The sequence below is a fragment of the Echiichthys vipera genome (genome assembly GCF_963691815.1).
Source record: "Echiichthys vipera genome assembly, chromosome: 13".
Lineage (NCBI taxonomy): Eukaryota > Metazoa > Chordata > Actinopteri > Perciformes > Trachinidae > Echiichthys > Echiichthys vipera.
In genome coordinates, this window is record NC_139838.1 from 4,725,256 (window position 1) to 4,737,759 (window position 12,504).

The window sequence follows — 12,504 nt, forward strand, 5'->3', positions numbered from 1 at the left end:
ACCAATTCAGTTGCTGTTGATTTGAGTGGATCCCTTTCTAAAACGTGGTTATGACTACACTGGTCCAGCAACATGAACCCAGTCACCCATTACTTGCCCTTCATGTGAATGCTTATAGTTTACTGTCCTTTACCTTTATCCCGGTCGTACAGTAGGTCCTCTGTGGAGTAAGGACTACCGTCGTGTGATCCTGGTGGGCATGCAGGCGAGGGGCAGGGCGACAGGCTGGAGCAGCTGCTGGACCGCCCGGGGGCTGAGGGCGTCTGGGTGTCCACGCTGCGGGTACTGCTGCTGCGCTGCTGGGGAGGGAAGGGTGCCCTCCGCCCATCAGGAACCTCCAGGGACTGCAGGGTCCATCAGGAGACAGACAGCAGGGAACAGGAGCAGAATACTAATCAGAGCTGAGGCAAAGTGAGTCAAAACCAGAGTTATGGTAACACACAGGTTTACTGAAGCTCTGGGTTCACAAACTGAAGCCCCACCTTGAGCTCCTCCTTCTCTCCATTATCTTTGATGAAGACCTTCTCCAGCTCGTGGTTGATGCCCTCCATGCTGCTGGGCACCCTGGAGATGGACGGCTTTGGCACCGTGATGTTGGACAGCGGCATCTGGGCCGACTTCGACATGGAAAACTGTTGCACACACACACACACACACGCACACACACACGCACACGCACACGCACACACACACGCGGTGGTTAGTGTTTCCTTGTTATTAGGGCTGCAAATAACGATTATTTTCATCATCGAATCAGAGAATTTGGACATTTTTTTCCTCACATGGGTGTATTATGGGAATTTGAAAATGAGATGTCTATTTATACCCAACCCCTTAGCGACCTCCTTAAAGAGCAACAAAGTGTAGTAATACAATAACTGTTGGTGAGTGGGTGAAGCATCTGACTCTTTACTGTGAGACCAGGGTTTGAATCCAGCCTGGGACATACAGTAACTTAAAATTGTTTATTAATTATGTTGACTTATTATTTTAGTAGTTTGGTTATATTTAGACAATAAAACTACATGATTAGGTTTTGGGGAAAAAAAGACTATTTACTACCTGAATGTGGCTGGCTGTGGAGGTGTGGTTGGTGGTGCTGGTGAGGGTGATGGTGCTGCACTGCAAGGGGGAAAGTCGATCCTTGTCTTTACCGTGGCGTCCTCCTTTTTTACTGCGCTGGAGCTGCTGCCGGAGCTTCGCTATCTGCTGGAATCAAACAGACAGAAACATTTAGCAGGTGGGTGGACCAGGAAGTTAGTATACACGTCTGTACATAGATCGAGAATAACATGTTCCCTGCACCTTCACACTTAATTGTTTTTGCAGTGAGGACAGACAGCTGTGAGATCTCAGCAACGGTGGTGAAAATGCCCATAAATACCAGATTATAACCTAAAGAGAAAACTAAACTAAGCTAGTAAGCCTTTGTACCTTTGAGACCTTTTCATAGTTTTGTATTTACTTGATAAACAAGCTCCAGAAAGAGCTTATAAATGAGAAGAGACAAAAGAGAGAGACAATCGCACAAAAACAAATGAATGAATCCTGTCGGCCTAGATTTGAACAGTCTCAGAGCCTCAGAACACTTGTTTCTTTGTTGCTGTTAAATCAATCAGATCCCAAGGCCTCCACACAGCCGTCATTTTGATCTGTTGTAGCAGCAGGAGCACAGGTGGAACTAACAACATCAACGATGGGTCTGTTCCAGCTATTATGACATGCAATGCAGCAGTGCTAATGTTATAAGTTGATCAGTCTAAATGTCTGCTTAGTGAAAGGACTGGTCCAAAAGTATTTAACCTCTGGTGAGGGCGTACAAAAGGCTGATGATGTCACTTGAACCCTTTGTGCTCGAAGTGCCAACGAGTGTCATTGGAGTGACAGTCGTTGGTGGGAAGTAGGTTTGGACATCGTGAGTGCTCTATTGTAACCCACACCGGTCCCAGCCTGGTCAGATGCGTACATGAACTGATGAAGCCTCTTGGATGAGAGGTGAAATGTCTTCCTAGACAAATAACCAAGTCCAGTTGCTTTCGACTGAAATTTCTTTGGGGAGGTCAGGTGTGTTTCATTTCAACCCCCGCTCCACCCCTTCAGCTCTCCAAGTGGCCTCCGTGTGATGTGAGCTGCTACGTAATGCCAAGGGCTGAGGGGAAGTTGTGTTGAACAACTAATGAAACGCAGCGTTCATGTGCCATGGATAGAGGCAAAGGGGGCTAAGTGTCTTTGAGTACGTTGTAAAGCTCTATACAAATTTTATGCATTATTGTTATTATTAATTATAGCAGGGGCCTGGGTCCTAGTACACTTGACGGGGTCCAAAGTCCAGTTGATTGGATTAGTGTGAAAACCCTCCGGCGGGAGGAGGAGAGCTCCTTGCTCCTCCTCCGGCCAGTAGCAGAGCTTCGCCTTGCAGCTTTGCCGGTCCCCACTGACGGTGGTCTCTCTACACTGTAGCAACTACATATGTAAACAACTGGAGTATGTAACAATGTTACTAATGTGAAGGCTGAGCAGTGGGGCAGTGGAGAGGAGGGGTAATCGTACTCTGGCACGGTACCAATCAAACACACTCAATGAGAAAATCGGCCTGAGTAATTTTCTTACAGTTAACTTTATTTTTAAACCTAAACTCTAACAGGTCTATAAACATACGGATAGTGTATGTATCTTAATCTGATGAAGTCCATGTAAAAAAAAAAAAACAAGAGAGGGAGGTGTGTAAGTGTTTGATTGTGTAGCCAATTTGTAGGAGTCCCCCTCTGCTAAACCTGTTACCCTGTATATCTGTATTAGCCTTGTGTGTGTGAGTGTGTGTGAAGGAATTTCCGGTCCTCCACTGTACACTAGTACTCCAGGACACGTCCATACATGTTCCCTCACACAGTTTTGACACTGGCCTTCTTTACTGAGGAAACACAACACATGCAGTTCTTATCAATGCCGGCTCTGTCTCAAACAGCTGTTATGTGATCCCTATATTACACAGGGCAGTCCTGCACATTTTTCCCTACCCGCCTTTACTCAGGCCATGCACAAAGAGCAGTGAGCTGACAACAGTGTCAGGGCTGAACGTGGAGGGAATGATCTTTTTTTGTGTCATTATTTCACATTTTCATTGGGAATAATCATTCATTCAGAGTCACACCCAACTACAACAACTTCTCTGGCATATTGTCATTCAGATAGAGCCAGGATAAGATTAGTCTGATATTGTTCAGTATTTCTGTAGTTCTTTTAAGCCGCTGCAAGTCTGTCCCCTCTCCTCTTCCTCCTTGTAGCTTGTCTATTGACATCTGTGTCAGCGCTTCTCCTCTGCAGCCCTGTAACTCAGTGACGTGCCTGTGCACACATTAGTGAGGGCTGAGCTGTCATCCGGCCGGCCCTTATTGTTCCCTTTGCTGCAGGAGGCGGAGAGGAGCCAGCTGGGACTCGGCTCGCCATAAATTGCAGAGGGTTGTGGCCATTGCAAAGAGGGGAAGTGGGCAGTTAAGAGTGAGATAGCGTTATCTGCCACCTCCCTGCTGCCGCCGAGTATCAGCAGGGTGGAGCTGAGAGGGGCTGATAGTGCCATGCCAGGTGCAGCTTCACAGGCTGTGCATGTTGCTGCTGTAAACCATCAGAACCATAAAATATTTAGTTATTTATTTGTAATCGTATGATTTGACATCTGTTTTTTCATATCTTAGGTGCTTTTGATACTGTGGAATTCATAGTTAAAGGTTGAATATGTAGAACCTTTATTAAAAGATATATATTTTTAAAAGAATACACCCACGGGGCATTCTGAGGGGTACAGAATGAAAGTATTGCTTTTCCATTAAAAAATATATTTAGTCTGAATTAGTATTTAAACTCTTTTTTGAAGGGTTTGACAATGACTTTCTGTCCGTTCTGTTTCCATGGTAGCAGCCAATAGCGTTGGGCGTTGCTGGTTGCCAGGGTTGTCTGTTGTTGCTACAGAAACAAGAATAATTTTGAGTTGAGAGGTAGCTAACGGATTCCACAGTACTCAGAGAAAGACTTCAGTTGAAGACTGGCAAACGTTAAATATTGATGTAAAATTCATTGATTAGTCCAAATTAGTTGAGCAGGCTGATCGCTTGACACACTCGGCAACAAACCTGGCAACTGGACTGCTGAAATTATTTTTTATACTACGATCTTGAGACACTGGGTGGTGGTGTTCTGCTCATTCTCCATATGCAATCTTTAAAGGAGATTGTATCGTTTTCAGCACATGTATCTGAAGAGTATCGACCCTATTTACAACCTGATCTACTACTGCTGTTGTGCAGGTGAACAACTGTGTTTGGCCTCTATGCTAGTATGTGTATTCATGTGTGTGTCATGCCTCTTTGAGCTGGTCGGCGCTGCCCCAGGATGCAGAGCGCTGGTGGGTGCTCCTCTTCTGTCTCCTTTTCTCACTCCAACATCCAGGAGTCTGAAAAGAATATTACAGCTACACATTACTTTATAATGCCTATCTGGACATGAGCTGGATGACCTTTTAACAGTTTTTTTTATAAGGGAGGGAGGCAGGGAATGTTCAGCGAGAGATAGCAGGTCAACAGTATAGAAGAAGATTCATTTGAGATGCAGCTCAGCACTGCGTCAAGTTCTTCCAGTCATAAATATGTAATTAACATTGTTTGCTTAGGCACCTATTCAATGTTGAAAGTTCAGAGTGTTTAAGGAGTGAGAGCAATATGATGGATGCATGACAGCTCTATTATGTTTCAAAATTTGTTGCAGCAGTTTCTGGGTTGATACCATTTGTTACATAGATTTGGTGCTAAATGTAACTGTTTTTTTTTAATTTTTTTTACCAATAATTGATTGGTAAAAATCCCTCCAAAATACCACACCACACCCACCAAGACCTCAAGAACACCATAGAAGAATGCTGTCATTTGGTATCAAAAGCTTTTGATATTTGGAGATTTCTGTTTGGATGGCGAGCACTTGAGTTGTGTAAACTGTTCAGAAACCTCCTTATTGTCATCTACCTATGGAAGCCATCCATCCTCTGAATGCTCTAGGTCTTTAGTTTGTGGTTGTAAAGTTTCATGAGGCTGTGATTTTTCTAGAGGTCACAACAGCTCATTTTAGACAGTGACGTCAAGTTTCAAATGCTCTCACTACCATGAAATGTCTCCTATGAGGACTAACATCATCACACATGAACACAACTGGGCTCATTGAATCAACAAGAGTCTCAGCTTCACAGTCAGAGCTAGTTATGATATTCAACACTGTTTATGGGCCCCAGTATGCACAAATATTATAATACTCCATTTTAGAATAGGACACAATAACACATTGGTACTGCAGGAGAAAAACAGGATGTTTTTGCTTCAAACAGTATGGGTCGTCATAAAGTGGGCTTGTCTGTAGGAGGAGACCATGACAGCTGTTCCCTTGCCAAAAATTTTGCCTAACTTTGGAGCCTTATTAAGCTCCCTTCCTGAAAAACTAGCATGTGGTGGGTACCAATGGATTCTTTATATTGTCTTGTTTCAGATGTAACCAACACCTTCACTCTGGCTTTAAAGGTGAAACAATGTTCTCACTAATTTTTGAAGGATCTTTACCATTCATGACAATATGGATGGATTTTTGGTAGTCCACACACACACACAGACACACACACACACACACGCACGCACGCAAGCATGCACACATTTATGCCGAGGGTGTGCATGTCTGTGTTGCTGTCAGCATCCCACCTGCAGGCAGTGGACACAGGCTGGCTGAGTAATTGTTCAGTGCATGGCCGCCACTTGTCCGTTAACTGACAAAAGGTCAGTACAGACAAAATACACACGCAGGTTTTACTGATAAATGGGTTTACAAATGTATGGTATAGAGATGCACCGATCAGATACCTGGATCGGATATCGGCTCCAATATTGACTAGGATGGGATATCTGATGAATGAGGCCAATCCAGTCATTTATTTTTTATTAATATCACACACAGCAATACAGTTACAGCGATCTAGTCACTTCAGTTCTATGTTTGCAACACCAGTTAGGGTTTTATATTACATTTGAAAATATCTGTTTGCAGTGCACTTTACATGGAAGTGCTATTTATCTATCTCCAAAGCAATTTCAGTCAAAAGCAACTAGACTTGGTTATTTGTCTGGGGAGGCGACACAGACCCAAAGTGGGAGAGCACTACTGCTGTCCTGCTCACCCTAAAGGGTCCAACTCAAAGGGCCATTTGTGTATTTTCAGCAGCAAGTCAGTTACTACAGAATGTCCCATTACTCTGGCGGCTTCTTCTCTGTCTTGGAGAGGATGAAGAGAGACGGAGCCGCCTTGAGCTGACAGGAAAGACTTACAGGAACATTTTTCAGAAATTCCACAATTCTTTATTTTGGGACATAAGAGCATGATTATGCATGCAAACATGAAGTGTAATGCACCCATGTTTGTTTTCTTCTTTTTTTAAACATTTATTCTTTAGGGGGGAAAAGGCCACCCTGCGTTAGCTACCAGCAGTTCCTGTGTGCACTGTGCTCATGGATGTAGACAGTCACTGGATTATTGTTGGCAACTGATTAAGTGTTAGGTGTAGGTTGTCCACAATATTACCATTATGGTCAGCACCTGACTGACAAGGAACATGATCTTGATCTTTATCAATTTTTATTTATTTTTGTATTCTTTATTTTCTCAGTGTTCATCTAGAATCGGTTGACTGTAATATGTAGTATGTATTATGTTTAATAATGTTAAAGATGTAAGCACAAGTGATAGTACTTGCTGGGCATTTCAGCCTGCCGCACCTCCGACGGTGCCATGGTGCCGGCTGCAGGGTCATCAGCCGGGAGCCACCCTTCGCAGATGTTTTGCTCCTTTAATCCCGGAACATCTCTGGGTGGAGGAGCAGCGAACAGGGACGTCTCCCTGACGCCCCCTACAGCCAGCGGAAAGATCCTTGTTCACCCCACACTCTGTCCCCTATGTTATTGCTGTTGTGGTTATGAAATGAAACCCACGGGACTATGCATGGCAGGGACGTCCATCTCCCTGAGTCAGACGTGGGCTGACCGCATACCGCAGCATCTCAGGGTGATGGAATGTAGCAGCAGGAAAGCTTCCCTACTGCCCCCTGTCTAAGCTCCCTGTTTTCCCCACGCCTTATCATTCCTCCTGAGCCACAACCAGAAACTCCCTTGTTCTGCCTCCTCTGCCAGGACTTTGAGGGCAGTCTTCAGCTTGGAGCCTTTGATCCCAAGGGACTTTAGTAGCCGCTGGGTGGATGCTCCAGTGTAGCCTCTACACCCGACTTCCACTGGGTATGTGAAGGCTCTCCACCCTGCTTGTGAGCACTCACTTGCCAGCTCAGAGTATTTGTCCCTCTTTCTCTCAAAGGCAGCCTCCATTCCCTCCTCCCAAGGAACCGTCAGCTCTACCATGATGACTGTCTTGGTAGAGGTGGACCACAGCACAATATCTGGACGTAGAGAGGTTGTGGTGATCTCTTGCGGGAACTTCAACTGCCGGTCCAGATCAGCTCTCATGTTCCACTCGCTTCCAGCCGACAGGAGGGACTGTGGGCTCTTAGTGATGCTCTGTGGCTTGCCCCCTTGCTTGACATTCTGGATCGACCGCTCTGCTGTTCTTGAGCTGGCGCCATTCGCTTCCATTCTGCGTACTTCCAGGATTTCTGCTAGTTTCCGCAGAACGCGGTCGTGGCGCCATCCATATCGTCCCTGTGTCAAAGCCACTTTACAGCCAGAAAGAATGTGCTGCAAACTTGCGTTCTGGGAGTCACAGAGGTTGCAGGTCGCCTCTGACCCGTACCACACATGCAGATTCCAGGGACTCGGAAGGGTGTCATATGTGGCCCTGATGAGGAAACTCAGCCTCGCTTGGGGCATTCTCCACATATCTGCCCATGTAATGACCCTGTTGACTACGGCCTCCCAATTGGTCCATCTCCCTTGTTGCTGTTGGGCCACAGCCTTGATCACATATGTCTCCTCTTCCATCTTCACCACTTCTGAGACCACAAGGTCTTTCCTCTCCTTCTTTGAGGCTTTAGACCACACTGTGGGTGCTGTTCCCCATCCAAAACCAGCCCTGCCAGACTGCACTTGTCCTACCATCTCCTGATGTTTCAGTCGGATGATGGCTTGGTCTACTGTCTGACAAGCGTTCCATTTACGTCCTGTACGAACTTGGGCCTTGGTGTTACGGACTGATGGATCAGGAGAGTCTCTCAGCTCGAACACAAGCCTCACCTTCTCCTGTTTGTAGCCCAAGCTAATGGATTTCAGTGGCAGCTTCAGGGTGGTTCTTCCAAACAGAGCTGTGTTGGAAAGACATCTGGGAAGGCCCAGCCATTTACGGATGTAATTGTTGGCTTTTGAATCCATCTTGAGGACAGTTGTGGAGGTGATATCACACAATTTCAGGGGCCACATCAGACGATGGAATAGGGTGAACTGGTAACACCAGACCTTGAATTTCCCTTGGAGATAGCTTTGGTCGATTTTGTTCAGGCCATCCAAGAGCTGAGATGTGACTGAGCCAGCCATGTGCTTGTCAGACAGGTCGGCAGTGTAAAGTCTTCCAAGGCTCCGCACGGGTTCATCCACCACGCGTGGGATTTCCTCACCATCCACTGAGAATTAGATGTTGTCATTCCTGACCCCTTTCCGGATGGAAAGACTGCGTGACTTGGTAGACTTTATTTTCATCCGGGCCCATGTTAGAAGCTCCCCGAGTCTTTTCAAGAGTCTGGAGGTACACGCTGCTGTCTGGACAAGGGTGGTGACGTCATCCATGTAGCTTCGTAGGGCCGGGAAACGCTGACCTGTTTGGGATTGGACTCCTCTGACCATCTGTCTTCCACCTATCAGGATGATCTCAAAGGCTATTGTGAAGAGGATTGGAGAAATTGAGCAACCCATTGCTATCCCCTTCTCTAGCTGGTGCCAACCAGTAGAGACCTCTTGAGTTGTGTAGCAGACTTGAAAGTTGTTAAAATAGTTCACTACAAGGCTCTGGATGCAGGGTGGGATATGAAAAAAGTTGAGTGCGAAGCTGATAGTTGGTGGGGAACCGATCTATAGGCATTTGCCAGATCCAACCAAACAACGTGTAGATCTGCTTTCTGATCCTTTCAGTTCTCCTCAGGTGTGCGAGTCTTACTCTGATCTGGTTCCACAGATTCTTCTAGCCGTCCTTATCCTGGTCGTGGGCTTTTCCCCATTGTTTCCGCAAGAGGCGTCGTTCTTTTACGAGCTGGAGGATTTCCCTCTCCCGTCTTCCGATCTGTTTGGGAATAATCCTCCTCTGAGGCATTTCTCCAAATCGCTCTTTGCCTTCTTCGTAGATAATATGTCCCATGATGTTCAGTTTGGAGGTTACGCTGCCTCTTAGCACACTTTGGAGGGTGGTGCATAGATTCTCATCGAAGCTGCTCCAGGATTCTTTGTCATTGGATTTTGGCCACTCTACTTTGACTTTCCGGATTGGCTTCTCTGGTGCTCCTTTTGGGGGTTCGCTGCTTGGTGTTTCGTTGTGCTGTGGGCTGTGCTGTTGTTGCTGTACCTCCTGCTGGGAAGGCTGGACCACCTCTCTCTCACCAGTTGCAATGGTTGGATCAGTAGCACTGTGGTGCTCAACCTGGCTATGATTCCTCCTTGTCTGATCTGCTTCCGCAGTGCAAGCTTGCATCTGGTTGCGGCCGCCACCGCATTTTGCCTTCCCTTGGTGAATTCGCAGGCCCCGGTAGGTGGTTTTTTTGGCCCACCCACAGCCACATTCTCTAAGGATCTTCATATCATTCGTCATTGTCATGCCGGTCGTTTCCGTGTTATCCGTCCTGCTTGGTCCATCTTCCATCCCGCCTCTCGGTGGACCACCGGGCTGTTTTTTCCTTATATTGCTTGTAGTTAGATTAGGGAGTCCAAAAAGTCCAAATAAAGTTGTTTGTTTAGGCAAGCAGCATTGTGAGTTACTTTGCACAGTCATATTTGTACAATCCATCCTTCCATCCATCTTCCATCCATCTTTGACCTCCTGTCTCTATTGGGGTCGCGGGGGGGCTGGAGCCAATCCCAGCTGACATTGGGCATTAGGTGGGTCCACCCTGGACAGGACGCCAGTCTATCATAGGGCACATAGAGACAAACAGAGATAGACAACCATTCACACCTAAGGGCAATTTAGAGTCATCAATGAACCTAACACCTGCATGTCTTTGGACTGTGGGAGGAAGCTGGAGAACCCGGAGAGAACCCACGCAGACACGGGGAGAACATGCAAACTCCACACAGAAGGGCCCCAGCCGGGATTCAGACCAAGAACCCTCTTGCTGTGAGGTGACAGTGCTAACCACCCCTTATTTGTACAATCCACAAAGAAAATTCACTACATCAACCGCCCTATTTTTCCCCCCTTTAAAATCCCATATCAGCCAGCCCTGCCACGATCACTTGAAAAAGTCATTTGCACTGGCTCCATGAGTTTGTGAATAACATCTGTGTTCAAATTGCCCTCAGCTAAATTGCGTCAACGTCCAGGAGAAGAAAGGACACAAAGTCAGATAAACAAATCCCCAGTTAACCATTTTATCTCTCATCTCATCTGTGGAAGCCTCCATGTTGTTTACACTGAACAGTCACTTCTCGTTTCGTCACTTAAATCCTCCTCAAAACCAATGCTGATTGGTTCAGTCACTTGGGCAAACTTCTCCAAATTTTCTCCACCGCACGTTACCAGACTGACCTGAGAGTAAAATACAATGGAGCTTGCGAGAGAGCAAGGGTTGATTTAGAGTTGACATGATGACTGATGGACTATAAAAGTAAGCAGACAGGAAGAAGAGATGAAGACATCCCTGCATATACAAATATCTGTCACCACACATGCAGACTCTCACAATCATGCCTTTGTGTCCCTTCAATAGTTAATAATACACTGTAAGCTAAGAACAAAGTGGTCATCTGGCTTTTGAAGCTCCACAGATGCGTAGGTGGTAAATGCCACAACCTGGGAGAAACAGGATGTATAGACCAGTGTGTGTGGGGGACATTAAACAGCAGGGCAGGAAAGTGGGGGCAGGAATTAAGGCCGAGAATGACACTGAATATTACTACTATGACATAAGAAATAAAATGATACAGTATTTTACAGTCAGAGCCAACACTGAAATGAAAACATGGACATGAAGAGAGCACTGATCCAGTTTTTTCTGATCCAATCCGATACAGATACCTGGGCTGAGCGTATCGACCGATACCTATCCGACCCTACTGTTGAATGAATGAAGCGTATACCTGTCCATGTGGGTGAAGGCATCAGGCTTGACATAAACATTTAGCCTTGTTAAAAAAAGGTAACAAATTAACACAGACATACAGTAAATGTACTTAATATCATTCAGTAACAAATAAAGTGTACATTTGCTACAAAAATAAATTAATAACACTTCCATGTAAAGTTCACTGCAAACAGATATTTTCAAATGTAATATAAAATATAGCAGCTGCCTGAAACCCAACACACAATGACTTAATTAACTTGCTGTGTATGATGTTAATAAAAAATAAATGACTGATATTGACTTATTAGCTGGATATCGGATGAAGGAGGCTGGCGCACACACACACACACACACACACACACACACACACACACACACACACACACACACACACACACACACACACACACACACACACACACACACACACACACACACACACACACACACACACACACACACACACACACACACACACACACACACACACACACACACACACACACACACACACACACACACACACACACACACACACACACACACACACACACACACACACACACACACACACACACACACACACACACACACACACACACACACACACACACACACACACACACTTCCTGTTGCAGTGAATGTAGCTGAAAGGGAGTTAAAAAGGTCCAAGGCTGTTGCCTAGCAATGGAATTCCATTAAAAAGGTCCATAGGTGCATTACTGCATCCTACTGGACTTGAGTGTGGAACGGTCGATTGGCAGGAAAACACGAACAAACTAAATCCTCTTTCTTATTCCTGTTATTCTTAAGGGATTAACCTAAAAGAATGCATACTTTCTAGGATGTTTTTCTTAGCAGACTGACCAGTGTAACTCCATATCTGCACAACCAATGTGTTCAAGATTAAATTGTTTACTAGAGCACAACATTGTTTATTAGAGTAGAAAGTTCTCCATAGAAGTATCCTCTTAATGTTTTTGTTAAGTGCACCAGATTGATGCATTGAACTATAAAAAAATGTACAGAGGGTCGCAGGTCTCACAAAATCCTGTGGGAAACACTGCAACTGATATCTATCAAAAACAACCTTTACAAGTCCAGCGTTAGCAGATGTGTGACCTACAAAGACTGACAGTGGTGACTCACACAGTCGTCACTCAGGCTGCAGATGGTGAAGCTGAAGAGGATGATGAAGACTTATGGCACAC

General features: G+C 45.6%; 1 protein-coding gene across 1 annotated transcript in view; it reads right to left on the reverse strand.

Annotated features, from left to right (window-relative positions):
• Positions 1-12,504, reverse strand: part of glcci1a (glucocorticoid induced 1a) — a 32,209-nt gene that overhangs the window by 1,848 nt on the left and 17,857 nt on the right. Inside the window, exons 3-6 of the mRNA XM_083925123.1 lie at positions 4,358-4,447; positions 1,063-1,206; positions 483-632; positions 134-344 (exon numbers count right to left, since the gene is read on the reverse strand). Of these exons, the coding sequence (XP_083781249.1) occupies positions 134-344; positions 483-632; positions 1,063-1,206; positions 4,358-4,447 (595 nt within the window). The remainder of the gene's footprint in view (positions 1-133; positions 345-482; positions 633-1,062; positions 1,207-4,357; positions 4,448-12,504) is intronic.